This window comes from Haemaphysalis longicornis, unplaced genomic scaffold (genome assembly GCF_048455015.1).
Source record: "Haemaphysalis longicornis isolate Haplotype H1 unplaced genomic scaffold, Haemaphysalis longicornis Haplotype H1 scaffold_3, whole genome shotgun sequence".
In the NCBI taxonomy this organism is placed as follows: domain Eukaryota; kingdom Metazoa; phylum Arthropoda; class Arachnida; order Ixodida; family Ixodidae; genus Haemaphysalis; species Haemaphysalis longicornis.
Genome location: NW_027526335.1, coordinates 192,270,036 through 192,291,758, shown reverse-complemented (window position 1 = coordinate 192,291,758; position 21,723 = coordinate 192,270,036). Strand labels below are relative to the sequence as shown.

At 50.5% G+C, this 21,723-nt stretch overlaps 2 protein-coding genes across 2 annotated transcripts in view; one reads left to right on the top strand and one right to left on the bottom strand.

Annotated features, from left to right (window-relative positions):
- Window positions 1-15,864, bottom strand: part of Mtd (TLD domain-containing protein mustard) — a 190,968-nt gene extending 175,104 nt beyond the window's left edge. Inside the window, exon 1 of the mRNA XM_077704981.1 lies at window positions 15,177-15,864. Within this exon, the coding sequence (XP_077561107.1) occupies window positions 15,177-15,247 (71 nt within the window). The 5' untranslated portion in view covers window positions 15,248-15,864. The remainder of the gene's footprint in view (window positions 1-15,176) is intronic.
- A 47-nt stretch (window positions 15,865-15,911) lies between these two features.
- Rpl7 (ribosomal protein L7) lies at window positions 15,912-20,671 on the top strand. The gene is made up of 6 exons (XM_077704986.1): window positions 15,912-16,024; window positions 16,251-16,371; window positions 16,458-16,624; window positions 16,744-16,881; window positions 19,448-19,557; window positions 20,423-20,671. Exons 1-6 carry the CDS (start codon window positions 16,014-16,016, stop codon window positions 20,629-20,631), a joined length of 756 nt encoding a protein of 251 aa, XP_077561112.1. The 5' UTR covers window positions 15,912-16,013; the 3' UTR covers window positions 20,632-20,671.
- Window positions 20,672-21,723: the final 1,052 nt, after the last annotated feature.

The window sequence follows — 21,723 nt, the reverse complement described above, 5'->3', positions numbered from 1 at the left end:
TTTAAATATATTTCCTTTCATATTTAAATATGATATTTCAAATTTAAATGTTTTCTCTCGTGCTTCAGAAGGAACCCTGTGATTTTGATGTCCCCCTTCTCTATGCGATGCCCGGAACGGCCTTTACAATAACAAATATGGGGAAAATGCTAATGGGAAATGGAGTCGATGTGAGGCGCTTTACCGGGAGAATGAAACGTCGGACGCCTACACAGACTTCCCCAAAACGGAATTACCGGAGCACAAAAAAAAAAAAAAAGAAGAAGATCCGACAGTAGAATCTAGGTTTGTATACGGACACTCGCACACAAGAGTGGAATGAATGAATGGCTTTAATGCAGACAAGAGGCTGAAAGAACATGAGGGCAGGGGGCGGAAAAGGGATCGAAAAAGACGTCACAAATCAGTTGTAATAAATGTAACGACGCTATGTTCAAGTGCGCCTATCAAAGTTGTCTCCCGATGTCCAATTGGAGCAACACACACTTTGGGGTTCCCCCGAGGGCCAGCGGGCATCCGGCATAGTTCTTGGAGGCACAGTATGGTTGGTGCGGCAAGATGGACGCGCGCCAGTGTTCATTTGTGACTGGTTAGCTTGAAAGGTAGTCGGTCAGCCATTACGCCACTTTATAGAGGCAATTAAGTTATGGCAAAGTCTGATTTTTTTCTCATATTTCGTGGTTGTCCCTAAAGACTCGACATGATCTAACACCGACGTCCGAACCTGGCAAGCGCTCAAGCGATCAGTGCAAGCCCCGGAGATGAGGCAGACATAGTGCACATTGTGTACCGCGAGCGTGCGCTGCACATGAATATGCAGCATTCCGGCCACACGATTGTTCTCACGCAACGAACCCTACACTTCCTCGCCGCTGAGCGCATCACGCGAGCTTTCACGTGTGTGCGGACGTGTTTTACAGGGGATCGCTCGACAGGTGTGGCCAATTTCGGCAAGCTGGCGCCAGAATTGATGCGGTGACATCACGGCTGGCAAGCGTCACTCCGGAAAGGGCGACATGGTTCATGACAGACATTCAATTTGAATTCCGCGGGGTGACGGGCAGTCAGGACGAAAATTTTCTCATGCTCATATACGCACCAACAGCGCCGTATACAACCTCACTCCAGTTTCGACTCCTACCACAGCGATTAAGGCATAAATAGCTGCAGCACAGTTTGGTATCACAGTTCATTTTTTTTTTCATGACCGCGGCACCCATCGGCCCAGGCATTCTGCACGTTCCCTATTTGCAGTAAAGCCACAATTAACTGGATAATAACCTTGTTTTTCCTCCCTATTATACAGGTATATTTGATTCGACGCGACAACGTAAACGACCAGCATATTTCGTCTTCTGAGGACACAAGAGTTTGCAAATGCGGCCCGTCTGCACACGTACATCAAGACATTCCCTTTCAGCGGGCTAAGCCTGCTCTAAATAGCGGTTAATTTGCGCGCGTTCAAGCCGTAAATCTCGCAGAGCAACTTTATTGCGCACAACAGGTAGTGCAGACGACGGCGTAACACTTACGATGCCACCTGCTTCACCGTTGAGAGCCTCTCTCTTCTCGTGATCCTCTCGTCTCTCTCTCACTCTCTTTCGGCTAATTCGTTCTAGTCTGCACTCCCCTTTCGTGAAACACCTTTACTGTTACAGCTGCGCAAGCGCGCGCTCGCGCGTTCATTCTCAAGTGCGTTTGAACAGCCTGCAAAAGCGGATGTGGAGGCTGGCACAAGAAGCCCGCGCTACAGCTTATAACTGCACCGGTCCATTCCGGTTAAACCGCACCTTCCAATAAGGGCAGTTGGAAGAAGGGGAAGGAAGGAATACGCAAAAAAGCGTGTCCTCTCCCCTAAAGCGAAACCTGGGAAGGGGCGAAGCATGTGTATAATAAGTGTATTCAAAGATCGCGCAAGCCTGTCTCTCGCCCAATTACGAAGACGGAGAAGAAGCGAAATTCGAAACGGAGAACTGCAAATTTTTCTACGTAAAGCGAGTACGGAGTGAAATAGAAGCAAGCAAGCAAGCGCGAACGAAGAACGTGTGTCCCGGTGTGTTATTTTTGTAGGCGTTTTTGCCCACGGTGATGAAACGTTCTAGCGCGAAGCGTTGGAAAACGAGTGTCCCGGTGTTTTAGTACCGTGACCACGTGAGAATACGACTGCATGAGACGACGATGACATGAGACGCCGACAGCCCGAGCCCCTAAGGCGCGTCGCCCCTAAAACGACGGCACTACGGCATGCGCTTTAGCAGCCGCGGGTCTACAGCTCGAAAACGCTCGCGCACGAGAAATGCAGCGTTATAAATTCAGTTTTTTTTCCCCTAATTATAAATGTAGTATTCCTGAGTTCCTAACTGTCGGCTGTAATAAAGCGGCGCGAGATACGGGAGCAAATACCGAAGAACACACAACACGAACGCTGTTGTGTATACCAGCTAGCCCAAAGCAGTGCCTTGCTGCAGGTTCGCATTACAGGGAGTAATTGCCACTAGAGTGCATGAAATTTGGAGTAAATTCCACGGCGTGCTCGCAGGGCAGCACATTATAGCCCCGTGTATAGCACATTATAGCCCCGTTATAGCCCCCATCCTAAATGATGACACTGATTAAAGGTTTTACGGCGAAAGGCGGACGAAGGCAAGTAGCGCCTTCCCAATGCTGAAATGAGATGTTAATATCTGCAATAAAATGCATTGGGTCAACATTTTTGTCCAGGGCCATACATAAAACAATGAAAGCCTCACGATGCCGTCCTTGTTTGGCGACAGGTCATGAGGCGAAATGAAATTGTGAGCAGTGTACGACGGGACAGCCTTCTGCAATCTGTGAGTACCTGCTATTCGGTGAAAAACAAAAACAAACAAAAAAAACACGTCAGCCTATCCGCGTTGGGGCAGCGCAAGCAATACCTACCTAACGTGCTCTACACGCTTTCATTCTTCGTATGCGACGCAAAGATTATTCAACTGTGGAAGGAGACAATCACAAACGAGTGGGATGCTCGCGGAACAATGGAGCCGGCCGCGCCGGAAGCACGCACTATTTATGTCGCGGAAGTCGCCGCACGCACGCCGCACTGCAGGGCGCTCGCGCGACGACACGGCGGGCGCTTGACGGCCGTCTTTCCGCGTGGCTCGTTTGAGGACAATGCAGGCTGGGTGTACGAGGCTTTCACGGGGCGCGTGAAAGAACACTCCGTCGGCCACCAGACAAAGAGACAGGCACCGAAACTCGCGCGCGCCTACATCCACGCCTCTTCCGACCACACCGACGGAGCGTTCGCTCCCTGCGGGTAGGCATGCACCACAACCAGGCTGGGCACGCGGAAAGGGTCACGCGTCGGCATGCCTTGACCCGCCCTACCAGCATACACCATTGCGCGACGTGGTCAGCGGTACGTGGCCACCGGTCGGGCAAGCCAGCTGAGGTCGGAAGTCTAATCGGACGGTTAATACACGCGCGCACGCAGAGCTTAATCGCCCAGCACTTTCTGCCGTTGGTGACGCGGGTGTAAGAGCACGAATAAAGCAGGCAAGTCGGTCGCTGACAACCTACGCCCCGATACAAAGAAAGAACATCTAATCATCGTCGTCGCCAGCCCGTGCCGTCTGCTGCCGTACCACCCGTACACGTCGCATCGACAATCGACGACTACAACGCTTCAGTACGCGTCCAATGCAGCCACGATACAGTGCGAGCTAACCTCTACACTGTGTGCCATGTACTGTAACACCCCGACATCGAGTGCATCGCAGCTTTGCGCTTGCTTCGTGTCGCGAAAGCACTGAGTGTGGCGCTGTTTCAATTGTATGGTGGCGGGTATTCACCCCCTCCTTCCGACGAACGAACGGATCGGGCGCTAACAGACAGCGCGGGCTCAGAGTGGCGCCCGCGACAGAGGAAGTCGAGGCGGCAGCCATGCACAACAGCTGCGACAACGGGAAGCGCCGCCGCGGCTGCGCAGTGTGCGCCAGAGAACACGGACCGAGGGAGGTCCTTCACCCCGGCGTGATGGCCCGAGGTATACGTGTAAAGGTGGAATAAGCGACGCCCGGATCCGTCCACCGATGCTGCCCATATGCGTTTGAAACAGGACGGCGGTGGATGTTGCTGCTGCGCTACCATCCACCGCATCCATACGGCAGAGCAAACGTGACGTCACATCCGGTGGCAACCCGACATTGTGGTTACAGGCACTGAGCGCGGAATTAAGCGTATTTCCTAAACACGCGTTTAATCATTTACGTAAATGCATGGTAACATGCACCATAAACTCTGCGGAGTAAACTGTGACCTTGTCGATCGGGAAGGCAATGTCCTCAAACTATCTCCCTCTCCCCCGAAAAATCTACAAATTTCCGAGCACGGCTTGCATTTGCCAGATTGCTTAGCATGCAGGGTCTGTATACGTTATTTCGCAAAATCCGCGTTAGTACAGCGTATCTTAAATGAAAAAGCTGCTGCGAACAACGGTACAACAAACCTTGCGGATAGCTGTTTGAAATGAGGTATATACTTAGCGAGTGCGTGAACAGTATAGATTAAAACGACTAAAAATTATTTCCCCGCTTAAAACAACCTGATTGGCGTCGTTTCTAACACTACAAATCACAGTTACTAGGTCTATTGTGAAATCGGGCAACGTACACATGTTCAAAAAAAATTTAAAGGATTTACTCTTTCGTGCAAAGAATTGCGAGAAAAAACATGGCCAGTTCGTAGATTGAAATCCTCTGGCTAGACTTGTGTTCACCCGCCGCGGTGGCTAAGGCGTTGCGCTGCTGAGCCCGAGGTCACGGGTTCGATTCCCGTCCGCGGCGGCCGCTTTTCTGACGGAGGCGAAAGGCAAAAACGCTCGTGTGCACGAGATTTCGGTGCACGTTAAAGACCCCCAGGGGGTCAAAATGAATCCGGAGCCCTCCCCTACGGCGCGCCTCATCGCCTGCGTTGCGTCGGCGCGTTAAACCCTACAATCAATCAATTAGACTTGTGTTCCTGTTTAATGACCAATGCATACAAATATCGAGTTGAGACACGTTTGAAATGAAAAGAAAGCACAAACAAACTTGAGGACGCTTTCGGGCGTGGAACAGGACGGCATTACCATGGGCCCCGTTCGCGTCGCGAAAACTTTCCGCTCCTTCTCGCACGGCATCTGCCGGGGCAGCACCTTACTATCCCGGGGGTTTCAGTACGTGGGCGAGGGGAGTTGGCGCTACCGATTTTTCGCTTACGGTGATTTTTAAAGCGACAGCTTTCTTAGTGGGGCCTGTGGCGCCCTCTCAAGAAACTAATGCATTTCCCGATAAACCAGTCGGTCGACCGAAAAGCTCTGATAAGATTTCTGGACGCACGACGCGTGCGTGAATCCGGGCTCCCATTTGTCGGAACGGTTGGTTGAAAATCGCGAAAAAGGAACGGTTCTATCTAAGACGACACACGCCTCGATCGTGAAGGAGTACGATTGTATACATCTTTATCTCATAATGAACCACGTATCGACATACGTTTAGATCGTTCGTAGATGCGTTTACGTAGTGCGCGAAAAATCGTTGCGTGGGTTCACTCTTCGCTTGCGATTTGGGTCTAAAATTTTCACCATCGATTGGACGCACTTTCAGCGAAGGCTCGCCGCACATTTAGCCTTTGCGCTTCTCTCAGCTTTCTTTAGGACCGGATGGAACATTTTTTGGCGAGGGTCGACGCTGTCAGCGACGCCGGATTTACACCAACACGGGACCTATAACGCTACGTGTTAGAACACCCGCTTACTATGCTCGGGTTTATTAGAAACTGTTTTACTCAAGAGAATTTTCGAAAGAAGAAAAATTACTATTTTCAGAATAAAGACATTGCCTCAACACGAAAATTCCCCTCAAACGAGCAAGCATTCCTTTTTTCCCCGATGCACTTAGAATCCCATTCCGGTAGTATGTACTATACGGTCGGTACACGAATGCGGTGTCACAAGGAATCCCTCGACGCAAACGGCTGCGGCGCGAAGCGGACACGATTCTGAACACGCGTTGCACATTTACGCCCGCTGAGCAAGCCGTAAACGCATCGTAACGGCGGCGGCGTGTCCCTTTATGTAAACGCTTCCGTTTACCCTTCCCTTCTGGTTACTCGGTGTGTGCATACTGCAGTGAAGCTTCTTTCTTGACTTTTCCGTTCTGTTGACTCAAGAATGCCGGCACGCTGTGTGCATATACGGCTAATAATAACTGCCGGGAAAGCTTAGTTTTGCTGGTGTGTACCACTGACGAAGTGAAATATACATTGCACACGAAAACAAAGCCCACAAGTCGTGACGCGGTCGCCACTTTTGACTACAGTTAAGCTGTCATATAAAAAAAAATTACCCTGAACTACAACGGAGGCGGTAACGGCGTAGCACGCGTTTTTATTTGTATTTTTTTTTAGTGCGCGCCACTTACGCGTCCGCTACGGTTTGCAGCTTCGTCGGCCTCGTAACCAAGAGAACGAAGGGAACCCCAAAGACAGAAGGAAAACGGAGGAGGAAGGTGTGGCGAAAGTGTAAGGGGGAGGGCAGCACGCGCTGCTGGATGCACGTGCATAGGTCCTTCAGCGTCCTCCTCGTCGGTACTTTCTATGTGCGGCTCATCCGAACCACGCGACATTTGCGCGGGAAGTTCGAACTCGGTTTGCAACGACATGCTCGGCGGCGGCGACGCGCTGCGAGAAAACGGCAGAGTAGCGCGCGCCGCCGTGCGTTCGCCAATCACGCGATCACTTTTTGAGACGCTGCGAATATGTGCCATGGCCGAGAAAACTGCAGTGTGCGCTGCGCACAAATTTCGCATTAGGGAGTATCGTAATTGTCAGCCTCTTTCCCCCCCCCCCCCTTTTTTATTCGAATTTGCAACAAGACGGCGTGACCCTCGGGTCACCCCCCAAAACCTATGCATACAAATGCCGAAGTAAATTTGCGAAGGAAACAGCTGGTATGTCCCTTGGACATGTACAAGGCCTTAAGCGGGAAAGCTGCAAGAATAATACAAGAAGGACGGACGAACTCCCGTCATTTTCGAATAGACTGAACGTTAATTCAAACTTTCAAATATAGTCTCCATGCCAAATATAAATCCGTGTTATTTTTTTCAAGCCCCTTATTTCGCGCGAGAATTCCTTCTCCTGCAAGTAACGCGAATCGCAGCAACCCCGAAAACAGGCGTGTTGAAATTACTGTGTCACCAGTCCATAGAATATCACTACGCTCTTGACATCACGTGACCAAAAATGACTAATTCTACGCACAGGATCTAACAAATGCCCTGCCAAGTTTCTCGTCGAATTGGAGGTTACAGTGTACCCGGAATCAAGTCGAAGCTGCAAATTGGTACTGGTTTAGTGTCTTTCAAGATCGAGGATGGCGGCACACTTCATGTATGCATACGCCACCTTCGACAAGTTATAAGAACATCACAAGGTGACGCTTCGACCGACGAAGAAATTGCTGCAGAAGTTGAGGGCAAGAACCTCATTTCCGAGGACGAGCAAGATGCACGAAGAAAAAAAAATTACCGACGGTTATATCAGCCCCGAAAAGCTAAAGGAAATGTGATGTATAATACATGTTTTTGTTCGTTTGGGTTGATTTCAGTGGTTACATAAATTAAAAGAACGCCGTGACGGAACGCTTTTTCTACAGTGTTGAAGCCCATTTTGAACAAGCACAGCGGCACAAACTAAAAGCACGAACGGGATGAAGTTGAACTTTTGTAGCAGTATAAAATAGCATGAATGGCCGAGGACGAAGCAACGCAAGCAGCAAAAAAAATTCCCGCGCCTTCCCGCGAGGGGAACACGAGTAAATGCAGAGCATTGGGGCCTCAGTACTGATTGAAGGCAGTGTTGCTTCCATCGCTTCTTCCGTGATGCTGGAGTAGCAGACACGAGTAAACGTGGGCACGAGCGTCAACCAAGGAAGGAAGGAGCAACGCAGTGACTGAAACACGAGCGACCGCTAGCCGCTATATTTGCAGCGCGCGCAGTAGAGGGAGAGCAGTACGGGGGGGAGAGCGCGCATGCGCAAGCAGCGCGCGCCCTTCCACGCCTCACCGCGCTGCTATCACGCCGAGACCGCGACGGAGCGAACAGGCTGACTACGACGCATGCGCGCGCCAGCTGCTGTTGAGAGAGAGGAGGGAAGGAGAGGCGCACCTGCTGCGGACGCGGAGCTGTTGACACCGTCCGACGCAGGAATAGGCGAGGCTAAGAAATGTTCTGCATTTAAAAACTTCTGGTGCGGCTATCCCTGATATGGCGGGCCGTTCCTCTTACTCTGCACGATGCGTCATGTCGTCGGCCACTTTACAGGTGAGCACTGAACAAAGAACGGACCAGTTGGAAAGGATGAGGAAGCGTTGGAAGTTCCCGTATTAGCCACCTCACCCGTATAAAAACGTCGCACGCGCAGCGAAATTACCACAGAAACATTTTTTTTAATGCGAAGGCATAAGTACACACGCAGCTAAAATGCCAAGTACATGTCTCATTGTCTGCGAACGCGGGTATGCGGCCGCCCGATGTTAGGCCTAACGCCACGTGCAGCGGCGTCACCATCGCCAAGAAGCCGGCCGAACAATATGCCCCAACCCTGTAAATACGCGTCGCGGGTGCATGAAAGCTAACGCACTAATTAGATAAACAATGGCGACGGAAACGAGAGAAAGCACGTATACACGCTCAAGCGAAGTACGGGTTATAACTTCGTGAGACGACACATTAATTTCATTTCCTTACTGCGTACACAATCTTGTGGTGTTTTCGGTCTCAGCAAACATGCTGAACGACTCGTAAATACATTTCACAATGGCTGCACACACACACACACACACACACACACTGTGCGCCGCCGAGGTCGGCGTCCCGCCATTAGCCTCGATGCCAGAGCGCGGTCAGCCTTGACACGGTCGCCGGCCCCCCGCTCTCTCGCCACCGCGCGCGGACCAGCTCCTTGCGCGCTTCATTGGGCCACTTGCCGTTCCTCCGGCGAGATCGACCGAGCGGAGGACGCTCACCGTCCCGACCACAACAACGCGTGTACGCGGCGCCGCTGCCGCGCGGCGCTGCGGTGCCCTTCCTGTTACTTCTTGCGGCTCCAGAAGGAAGGCTCTCCGAAAAGCCGCGGGTACCCAAACTTCGAGCTCTGGTAACCAGCGCGACAGAAATGAACGCACAGCGAAGAACACACCACGAGAGCGGCTGTCCCTGCGTGATCTTCACGGCACCTGATTGATTGATTGATTGATTGATTGATTGATTGATTTTAGTGTTTAACGCGCCGACGCAACGCAGGAGATGAGGCGCGCCGTAGTGGAGGGCTCCGGATTAATTTCGACCACCTGGGGATGTTCGCTGCGTCTCCGTTTCTGTCGAGCTGGCCCGATTTAAAAAGTAATTTCAACTCGCCCAGCTTGCATCACCTATTTGGTTACAACTAAATGCAGTGAACACACAGATCTGCATATGTGTGATGATGTAAAAAAGCGCATAGGTGTGCTGCGTTGTATGATTCGTTCGCAATGTGACCACACACATTCCGGCCATGTGGAATCAAATGTTTGACGCGGAAGCCCGTCTGGTCGAGATGGCTCATGACACAAGAGAATATGAACGCCGGTTTAGGTGTTTCACTAAAACGAACGACAATTCGTCTCCCGCCTTGCCACCTCAATGACAGCCAAGCGATGACAACGCCCATACATAACTGCGACGAACGTCCGCCGCAGATAGAATGTTCTGAATAGCAAGACTTCAGATAAAACAGTTAAAGTTAAAAAGATAAAGTTAAACTAAATGGCTGCACGATTAATCAACGAAGCAAAGAAGCGCGGAATCTTGCGAAGGACGAACGGTGTTTCTGGAGCACGTCCAAGAACCATAAGGTGGGGGACCGAGGAGTAACACGTAGCTGCGTATCTTGTGGAGGAATGCGCTCCACCAGCACAACAACGGCACTTTCAATACCGAACACACTAATTGCACCGTGACTGCGTCGTCTACAACGATTACGTCGAAGGGGAAGGGACCTGCGGGACAGACGAACGTACTACACTCGACTTTCCGTGAGCGGATTTATTCAGGCAGGAAAAACGCTGGCACTCGAGACCTTGCCTTGAAACTGCGCCTTACGGCACATAGATCGCGAATCGCAAGGCACCGCTTGCTTGAACACGTTCGGACAGCCTTCGCCAGTAAGCAGCTCGCAGTCAGCGCACAGCACGGAAATATGCACAAGTGATGCTATTTCTGTATTCTTAATATTGCATGTTGTATATGCAGCTATTGTTGCTAAAGTGTTTTTTGCAACATCTTTACTTTTGGCAGAATTTTTTACATCAAACCTGCCAGAAGCAGGGGCAGCAGATGTGCAATATAGTTCCTGGCTCCCACCACCTGCGAGCTCTCTACAGAGAGAGCACGCCACCCCCGGATGGTACCGTCGTCGCGGAAGTCCTGTCATGAGCCGTCAACTATTTGGAGACACGAACATCGGCCTGACGGACCTCCCTTTGCCCTCATTCGCAGGAAACGGTTCGCAAATTGATTGGGTTGGTAGCCATTCCATCGATCAAAACTTCGCTAGAGCGCAACAGTTAATCATAAATACATGTTTTGCTGGATACTCTATACGTCCCTCAACGGCATTCCACGTGCCAAAACTCGAGGATGTGCAAAAGCACTCATTGGCCATCCCTTGCAATGCATACTTGCCACGACGGTTTCCTGGTACAGCATGACTGCCCGACGCCGACAATGCCCGCAATTCAAAACGACGATTTGGCGATTACTAAAAGACGAGATGCCTTCGTCCTACGGTGGACACCGATAGACTGCTGATGATGAAAAGACGAAAGTAATTTAAAATGGCGCGTGGTTGACGCCGCTCAGAGCGATCATTTTGACCAGGATATCCGAATGCGGTAAGTTATCAGATTTTTGACACGTTCGCGAGTGTTAACCGCGATGCCAAAAGTTGTCAGCGAGAGAGAATTCTTTGACCCAACTCATCTCCCTTGATCCTGCCAAACCGTCCGGCACGCTCCAACAGTAATACCCCACTGGTCAGAGACGCTTGTGGGCTTTGGGTAACATACTCTCTTACGTCGCCCATGTATAAGACGTCACGTTTCTCTCATAGTTCCTCCCGTAGAGTCCGCTCCCAGGGGTTTCCCCAGGCATCGAATCAAGGGGGGGTGTCTCAATGGCTCTGGGGGGGGGTCATAAACTAGAAACGCTGTTTTTTTTATCCCACTAGTTAAATAATTGACGTCTGTTAACCAAACGATCATCCCCGTGACGTACGTTTTTCATTTTCTATATATACATATATATGCACCTGACAGGCGGTGCTTTTATTCAATCTAAGAAAAAAAACAAATTTAGAGAAATTCATTTTTTACCATGAAAGGTCCGTATTCAGTTGTTTTTTTTTTTTTTTTATTTCTCGCCATTTTTCAACGTATAAGGACATTTTCGAACTTGTTACCAGGGCCAGTGACGAAATTTGAGTTCTTGAAAAAATGTTTAGGTAGTGCACGAATTATGCAGCACTTATAAATCAGGCACCGATTGTACGCTCCCGATTTATTAAAACGCCAGGATTAGCTTCCGTAGCGCTTCGCCTGGCCAAATTGCCCATTTTAAATGTACATGCTGAAAGAGCTTCTGCAAAGATTACGGTTGTAAACAAAGAACGGCATCGAATCAATGAAGAAAGTAAATTTTATGTGTGTTTACTGGACTTAGTTCAAGTCAAAGGCGGCCTCAGTCGAAGTGGAAAAGGTCCATACTAGGACTGACAAGAGTGAAATTTGGGGATTCAAGGGGGGGGGGGGGGTCCAGAAAAACTAGGGGGGGTCTACACACACCCTAGGGGGCGGGGGGGGGTGTAGGGAAATCACTGTCCACTCCTATCTTGAAATGTCTGAACCTATTCTTCGCCCCCATTTTTCCTACGAAGGCGAAAGCACAAACGCAGCTGAAATCCGCAAAAAAAAAAAAAAAAAGGCGATGAGCCAACCTTCTGCACGCGCTTAATTCCCATTGCGACCGATACGTTTCATGACGCGTGCATCATACAAAATAAAACCCAAAGCCTCGTCTTCACAAAAACATCTCGCCCGCAGTTTTGGTTGGCCTTCAGTAGCATATGTGGACGCAACATCGCAGCAGCAGCCGCGCTCAAAAATAATCCGGAGCCCTCAACTACGACTCATAGCGCAGGTTCGGGGTGAGTCGGGTATTAGGTGAGCCGAACCTAGCGCGTTAACCTCCTAAGTAAATCTAATAGCAACGAGCGCAAAAAAAAAAAATGTTATTGTGGGATCCGTCGATTCCCAGAGACAAAGCTGGCTTTTCAAGGCGAAAGAGGAGCGACCACCGAGGTCGTTTTTAAGGGCCAGGAAGACAACATACAAATTTGTTTTAATTTGAGAAATAGGCTTCAGTACCTCACTGAGCTCCGTTCCAGCCGAAAGACGATTTTTAACCGAAAAAAAAAAACGCAATATGTATTAAACAACTTTCAAATTGTGCGCTACAGTGACGTGGTATGGGAAGGAGTGACGTCATATGGACCAGCGATAAAAACAATTTCCGGTGTGTTGACTACACTTATTTAGCGTTCAATGATACCATCAGACGGAACTAGAGGGGTCACTACAACCGTCAGTCATGTGTCGTAGCGATGAGTTAGTTCGGCGGCCGCCAATCGCAGAAACAGTATTTTGTGTAGGGTTGCCACCTTCCCGGTTTTGGACCGGCCCGACCGGTTTTTTAAACAGCGGGCCGGTTGCCGGTCCATATCTAAAACCGGCCGTCATCAGCCGGTTTTTTGGCTTTTGTGCCGTGATTATGTCCGTTTTGGCGTTTTATAAGCGTCAGTTCAACATGTAAGACGATAAATACGTGTCGACAAGCTGCGCAAAGACACGCGAGCAGAGAAAATACGCGGGCGAGCGCGCTGCCTCAGATGGAGGGGGACCTAAGGGAAGAACAAAATAACGAAATTCTACCGCCGCGGTCACATGCAGAGCGATTAACCAAGCTCTCAATCACTTTCAGTACAAACGTTATGTTGATTTCTCTCTAAGAAAACACTACAGTAAATGGCACTGCATGTTAAAAAACATGGCGTCTTTTTTCAACACATATCCCCCCTTCCCCCCCCCCGGGAACGCCCGTTTTTTTTTTTCGGGGAAAGGTGGTAACCCTAATTTTGTGACGTCATAGAAAAGTTGCCGGAAAGTGGCTAGGGGGTCGCCACTGCTTCGCATGTTGTCCTTAATATTTCTGTTATTTTTTCGAAGTTTGCTATAAAATTGGTATCACTTATCAGAACAAAGCAGTCGTTCTAATGAACCACACTTGTATTTTGTCTTGATGGCCCCTTTAATGGAACAACGAGGGGAAACAGGTGAAGTGGAAAAAGCAGTGTGTGCGCCAATGCGGCACGGGATATGATGGCGATGATGCCAGCCAAGGGAGATTGGCATCAGTTCATTAAAGATGGTTCGCAGCAGCACGCTAACGGCGATTGAGCTGTGTAAGGCTTCAAATGATTATACAGTTATATTCTGAAATACGTCAGCGGTCTCCCAATTTTTAAATGATAACGGCCAGATTTTTGCCCCGTCAAACCAAACAAAGAAAAATTATACAAGCTTTATGATGGCAGCGGCGAAATGGTATGACAATGATGCCTATACCTATTGTCGCGAAGACAGATATATCGACTCGCCTAAAACAGAAAACAACGTTTATTTCAGCGTAATTGTATTCCAGGAATGACTTTCAAAATAACAGGAGGCAAAAAAAACATTCTAACAAGTTGACATGCGCAGTCTCAGTTGGCGAATCGAACGGCGCAGCGTATGGTTTGCGTGTATTTATAAGGTCGTTTCAAGAAACATCGAATTAGATCTAGAGCATAGTTTATCAAGTCAGAATAATCTAGGTAAGTGAAAAGCGCGTCACTGTCTTTCCCAATCGAACAAGATGTATGGCGTTTTACCACCTGCAAGAATATGATCCGCGCAGGATAAGATATCTGCGCGCAGTTCGGCGCTCAACACAAAGGCAATATTCATGCCTCAAAACGTTGTAAAGGAAACGCCGTGACGCTTTCGACGTTCTGTGAACTCATTACGTGCAGCTGAATGATTAAAAATATATTCAATTATGCTTCGTACAGCTGCTGCCATCGTTGAAAAAACAGGTGGGATAAAAAGCTGAACTCAACGTACGCAGCTTTCGGAGGAGGGCAGCTGAAGCAATTATTTCGGCGCACATTTATGTTCCTTTAACAGAACGCAGACGTCACAGATCCCCATTTTTGTTGTTGTTTTTCTTCAAAATGTACAAACTGGCAAGCTGCGCTTCTTCCCGTAACAGGAGGTACGTCAAGCACAACAGGCGCCCATCGGTGTAATTTCACTACACGCTGGTCTCAAAAGCGCACACTGTCACTTGTAACTTCTTAAAACCAGGTTATCGCAGCGTAAACAACTGCTTGCTGCCGAAGTAACCGCGGCATACCCGGTGCGCGAAACTCACGCGAAAGCGCCCGGTGGTCAGGGCAGAGTCGCCCGTAGGGCACGCTTCGCCGCAACGCTCACCAATCAGCGGAGGAAGACAGCCGGCCGGACGAGCCCGAAACGCGCCGGCCCCGGCTCCACCGAGTAATGCCGGCGGGCCATGGTGAACTCGCGCCGCCCTCGCAAACCCGGACAGGGCACGGCACCGCGCTGGGCCCAAGATGGCTCGCGACACTGGGGAACGACAACTTCGTCGTCTTCCTCGTGAGTTCCGTTTCGCCCGCCTTGCAGCGCTATCGCGCCTGCCTGCTCTCGGCTCTCGCGTCCACTGATCCCGACAGCCTTCTCCACTGGCCGTGTCGCCGGCCAAACGACGGCTGCACGCGTCGCGTAACAAACTCGACAGAGGGGGCGAGAAAGAGGGGGCGAGAAAGAGGGGGGACAGCGGCCCACGATTCAGTCACGCGACGGCAATTGGCGTCCACGTCCGGTCATAAATTGAAGCGTCAGCTTGCAGGGACCCTAAACCGGACCCACCTAGATCATTAGGCCTATGGCGACGCCGATGCGCGCACGGAAACAACACCGACGGAGAAAGGTACTCACTGCCAGGACAGGCCGATGCCGTGAAGCCGGTCGCGGAACGATCTCTGGCGCGTCGGTCCCGACGAAGACATGGCTCTCCGAGTCCCGCAGAAGGCTCCAAAGCGAAGTTCCTTCCCGGACGTCTATCCCTAGAGCGACGCGCGGCGATGCGTGGAGATCAGCTGCGGCGCGGTGGTTTCGCGAGCAGCAGTTTCGAGCACCATCATACGTGCGCGACTTCCGCGGCGTCGGCGATCGGGCGATCAAGCGCACCCGCCTGGACAGGTGCCCTGTCTCGGCCGCTCCGGTTCGGGGGCGAAGCCGTCAAGGTCGCGTCGCCGCTGCGCCGACGCACGCAGCATGGAAAACGGCGGGCGAGGGGCTCTGGCGGCGCCGAGCCGAGGCCGAGCCCGACGACGACGTCCTCCGAGGCAAGGCGCTCGATGCACGCCGAAACACGGCCGATGCGTCTCTTTTTGTCTTTTTACCAGCGCCAGAGGATCTCAGGTGTGCGGCGCACTGCGCGATGCACCGCAAGCACCGGCCGCACTGCGCGAAGGAGCGATGGCGAGCGGCGCAAGAGGAGCACCGTGGAGTTGCAGTCACCGGTGCTGCGCTAATCCGAATGTTTACACTTGCACAGCAGCAACAGCCGCGTCGCGCACTATCGCTACTTGTATCGCCATGTTAAAGACAATGATGACGTCAGTGACGTCACGGACGACTGCAGCGCCATCTGTTGATCCCGGGAAGAACTTCTGAGTTTTCGCTATTGAAAGCTTCCCTGAACGGCCACAGGGGCGCTTTAGTTGCTCTCGGCGCCGTCAATCCCCGGATGTGCTCTTTTACAAGCTAGCCATGGCGCCGACGTAAGTATGCGAGCCTTTCGTTACGAAATCTGCCTACATCGTGCACAAATGTTACCTTCAAGCACTGCGGGTGTGTTATTCGGAAACCGCAATACTCGTGTGAATCGATTGTGTGTTGATTTATCGTCTCCGATGGCTCCTTTGGCTGTAGAAATCGTGAGCCGCCAATGTCGTCTCTCACACAGTGGGGCTAATGAATCGCAACGTGTGTCGATTGTGTGCGCAGCACGACAGCCAAACCCGAAAAACAGAAGCTCCCGGAAGTTCCGGAGACCCTTCTCAAGCGCCGCAAGCAGCGGGCCATCTCTAAAGTCAAGCAGCTTGAGAATGCGATCAAGCAGCGGAAGGTGAGTGATCGTACCGTCGGTTGTGTGGTCGCCGTACTCCCGTGTCGCTGTAACATCACCGTGCCTGGTGTCGTGCTGCTACGCAGGTGCGTCGCGCCAAGCGGCTCGAGTACTTCAAGCGGGCCGAGCAGTACGTGAAGGAGTACCGGCGACAGGAGCGCGACACCATCCGCCTCAAGCGCGCGGCGAGGAACAAGGGCAACTTCTACGTTCCTGCCGAACCCAAGCTGGCCGTTGTCATTCGTATCAGAGGGTGAGGGGCGAAGCCTTAGTGCAGTGTCTATTCGGGCGTTTTCTGGAGCCTCGTGTTGAGTGCACTGTTGTTACGTAGCAGTCGCGTGGTTCCTAACCGTGCTGTTCCGCTGTGTGCAGTATCAACGGTGTGAGCCCCAAGCCCAGGAAGGTGCTGCAGCTTTTGCGCCTGCGCCAGATCAACAACGCCACGTTCGTGAAGCTCAACAAGGCTACACTGCACATGCTGAGGATCGCCGAGCCGTACATTACCTGGGGGTGAGTGCGCTGCGCCTGTGTTGGGCCTCGTTTTGTTGCGTTCGGCATGCGCCACGCAGAGAGGCTTCGTACCGTTTGAAAGGGGTCGAGTGTGTGAAACGTGGACAGCGTTGCTTTTGGGATTGCTTCTTTGTTGACACAGTGCTACATGTTAGAATAACTTTGAACTCTTGGATCGCCTGCCTTCATGGTCCCTTGCAAGCAGGCTGAAATGAAACTTGGAGCTAGAGAGTGAAGTGCCAGCTATGGTCCCCTCCGGATTGTTGGCTAACAGCAGTACATAGGGTTACCAGCTGTTCAAAGTGGGGGGAGGTTACATGAACATGGTGGAGGCGACATGGAGTTGGCCGCTACAGATGCCAGCGTTTAGGCTCTCTACCACATGGGATTCGCTTCTAGTGTGACGCAATGGCTATGTCACGAAAAAATTGAACGGAGGAAGGTGAGAAAAACGTCTGCTTTATTTTTCAGCAAATAACACGTCAACAAAAGCTGAGAGAGCTACGAAGCATGATCTTTCAGTTAAAACGAAATTTCATTCAGCCGTTAGTGTCCCTTCAACACTTTGAAGGCACGTTGGCAGGTGGACTGCTTTGCGATTCCGACTCATTGTGTCGCAATTACCTCGGGAGGGCACGTGTTGGTTTTCTGAAATCGCGCCTTTGGTCTGTTTCCGTCTTGAGTTCCCCCTTGTGGCCGTGACGTCGGACCACTAGTGCACCAATGTCCCTTAACCAGCCAGCAGTTTTGCAACCAGAGCTGGCCTGGTCAGAAAAGAGTGCACACATCAAGCTGGCTCATGAGAACTCTCCCTGATCCCTGTATCTGGACTTGGGGAAAGTGACGAACTGCCGTACATGCTTGCTCGCTGATTTTAAAGGGACCCTGCAGCACTTGCCACTGTTATGCGGAGTGCATTGGGGGGTAGTCTGTTGTCCCAGCAATCTTCTCCCGCAAGAATTATACATATCCGCCCAGCATCACCATACTATGCGAGATGAGAAATCCCGCATAATCGTTCGCTCTAAACTCAGCCGTGGACTAGTATACATGGCCAAGGCTGCGCCTGTTCTCCCAGGAAAAGGCAGCTCGTGACGTTTCTCCTTAGCTGCCTTCGATATCGCACAAGGTTTTTTTTATATATATATATATATAGATATAGCAATGTGTAGTACTCTTTTTTCAGTGGTGTAAAACAAAACGGGCATTGGTGTGTGCTCGTAAGTGCGCACCCAGGGCCTGTTCCCACTTGCGACGAAAGCGATGGGAATTCTTTCGCTTTGTCACGCAGTGAGCCTTTTTGTCGTTTGGTCTGGACCAATTTTTGTCACCGCGGCAGAAATTACGTCACTTCATTGCAAGTGTGAACGTGCCTTCAGGCTGGTAGGGTGTTTTTTGAAGCGATAAGCACTTGTCAAGTCATTCGATTGATGGTGACCCGCCGCAGTGGCTCCGTAGCTAAGGCGTGCTGCTGAGCTCAAGGATGCTGGTTCAATACCCGGCCACGGTGGCCACTTTTCTGATAGTCAAAAAGTGTAAGACTCTGTGTACGAAATTTCGGTGCACGTTAAAGATCCCTAGGTAATCTAAATTATTCCAGAGTCCTCCACTGTGGTGCTCCTCATGGCCTGTGTAGTGTAGGCGCATTGAAGCTCATAATCGATCGAAAGAGAATATTGAGTTCGTCGTTCCAAATTTGCGTGCACTTGGAACACAAGAAGCACCAAAACTACGTACAGCTTCAGGTATTGAAGAGGTTGGTGCACAGCACCGACGACGTCTAACATGTGAGAATAAACCGGGGTGTTGACCAGCAGTAGCCAACAGGACGGCCAACGCTGTAAGGACGCAATTAAAGCTGTGCATAACGAGGGAAATTTTTTTTTTTTTTCGTCTTTCTAGCGATACGATTGCTTACCGCTTCCTGTGCAAGTGTACGAGTTGGCAGCATAATCTAAATGTTGCGCAGGTTTTTTTGCACCGGTCAAATTGTGCCGAGGGGCCCCTTTAAGCCCACCTTGTTTTTGACCACTGGAGGATTTGTGCCACTGAAAGAGCTTGCATGCACAGAAGGCTTGGTTTTGTGCATTTCGTATGGCTCTTTGGTGTAGCAGCCCTTGCGCCATTAAACAAACAAGTTGCCGCGATCATCCTTTTATGTATGGGCTGATTTTGCTAGCGGCTCTGTAGTTCCCAGTAAATTTTTAGGCGCCATCTGCCATTTTATGATAAATCACGGGGAGTAGTGGGGACAGGCGCAGTGACTAGTGGCGTGTTGGGTGTTGAGGCTGCCTGCGGTTGACTTGTCTCCTCGGTGGTTGGCCATAGTGACTGTGCAAGTGTGTTTGGTGTGATATTGGGGCACGTCAACATATTGGACATCCTGGTAGGTGTTTCAGGGGGGTCAGGCTTGCACCCAACAGTAGACTGGGCGGAAAGTCGACACTAAATTAGATTTTGCTCAAGTTTGTGTCACTGTGGTTGGTTTAAGTTTGCCTCAGTTTTGGGGGAACATTATCAGTGGGCAACCCTGTTTATTGTGCCTCCTTCCTGCCTTGGTTTGCAGCTACCCGAACCTGAAGAGCGTGCGCGAGATGGTGTACAAGCGAGGCTTTGGCCGCGTGGACGACCGCCGGGTGCCCCTGTCCGACAACTCGGTCATCGAGAAGCGGCTGGGTGCGTACAATGCTCGTTCTCTGTGTGCATGCTTGCAGGCTGGGGCTGCAGTTCTGAAATGAATGGCTTTCCTTTTCACACCTTGTAGCCCAGGTGTGGCTTCGGCACACAAAACCGTAATGTGAACTTTCTGGAACTGTTCTAAAAGATAAATTATAAATGAGAAGAGCAAAACATGTGGTGGTAAGTCTGCATTGTCGCCTGTTAATGTGTTTTCGAGGGTGGAAATTGTGGTGGTTGTCTTCCCCATGCTAGCACAAAGTTTTTGTGTGTGCATGCTTTGTTCAGAGCACATTTCAGGTTTACCTGCATATATGTCAATTGTGGTATGCTTTCATAGTTATCTGCAAAAAGTTTCTATTGAAACGATCCGTTCTTCCAGCAATGAGTTACATGGCAGAAACTTGGGTCTCGCCAAATGACACGAAACCAAACTGAGAGATAGGCACAATGGGCCATGGAATATTGAATGCTAGGGGTCACGTTGAGGTACAGGAAAACAGCCACATGGATTAAGGAACAGACCAAGGCGGAGGACATCCTGGTTCAAATTAAGCGAAGGAAATGGGCATGGGCTGGTCGTAATGCGAGGGACAAGAGGTGGGCCATCAGTTTGGCAGACTGGCTGCCAATAGCCCCCGCAAACGCACTAGGGGAACTCGTTCGCGAGATGAGTTATGAAAATTTGGGGGAGGGGGAACATGGCCTCAGCTGGCACTCAATAAGCGTGGCTGGAGGTCTTTGGGGGAGACTTTCGTCCTGCAGTGGACACAGTCTCGTGATGATGATGATGATCATTATCTGCTGTTGGCTGTTCAGAAGGAGGGGTTGTTCACGCTCGTGCGCACGCACACTCCTTTTTCAGGCAAGCTGGGCATCATCTGTATCGAGGACCTGATCCACGAGCTGTACACGGTGGGGCCCAACTTCAAGAAGGCCAACAACTTCCTGTGGCACTTCAAGCTGAACACCCCCCGTGGCGGCTGGCGCAAGAAGACCAACCACTACTGCGAGGGCGGGGACTTTGGCAACCGGGAGGACCTCATCAACCGGCTGCTGCGCCGGATGATCTAAGATCTTCACAGTGTAATAATAAAGGATGAGGGACCTTCCAGTGCGTGTTCTGCTTTGCCTTCTTGAATGTGGATCGGTGTGCAGAAAGTGCAGCTGAACCATATTCCTGGGCCCGTTTGCCCGAACGCGATAAGTATAGGAATAAGTTCTCAACTACAACTTCAGCGCTGTCTATGCAATAGGTCGTGTGCCCGAAACTGATACAAACGCTCGATTAAGGTAGAGTTTCCGTCGGGTTTTCTGGCAACCGTATTATTTGCCGTGACCGACTTCGACTTATTGGCGTCTTATTTGTAAGCCGGAACTTAATCGGGAACTTATGCGTACGGGCAAACGGGCCCTGGTCTGCCTGTTTTCATGGCAGTTGTGTGCTTAAAAGCACACCCCTCAGTAAAACATCTGTAATTGATGTTTTTTTGCGTCCTTTTAATCTTAAAGTGGTAGCTGCTTCCACAAAAGTGCTTGCCTTCTGACTGTTACGTTGTAACTATGAGTAACTGATTATAAAAAAACGTTTGGGCTGAGATCACAGTTTTTAAAAGCTGGAATAAGAACTTGTAACAGTGAGAGCACAGTGACAAACTGTGTGCAAGCATAGCTCTTGAGGCAATCAAGCTCCTAGTGGGAGGACAATTATGTGATGAAATTTGAAGCAGAGAAGAATGAGGGTGCCTACATGTAAAGAATTCATCTGCATCACTGCAACAATCCTTCAGTTATGTTAGGCTAATTGAATCACGTCGGTGAATGTCTACATAACAAGTATCGGGAAATTCAGTAAGATCCTTTCTTTCTGAACAAACTGGTGCAAAAAAGGGCACCAAGAATTGCTGTGGCTTGCTGGCCCAAGGGCCTTGCCTTTTGGTGTTTTCAAAATGCCAACCAAGAATGACAGTGTGCCATACAGTGACAACTTACAAGAGGTGGGTAGTGCAGAAATAATTGCCCCAGAATCGGGCAATATGATGGTTTCTGTTGCAAAGAAAATCGCTCGCCCAATTGAAGGAACTGAAATGACTTCCATGTAAGTTTGGCGAAATATGAGCGAGGCACACGTACAAACTGCATTTGGTGAAACTGCTTCAGCCAAAG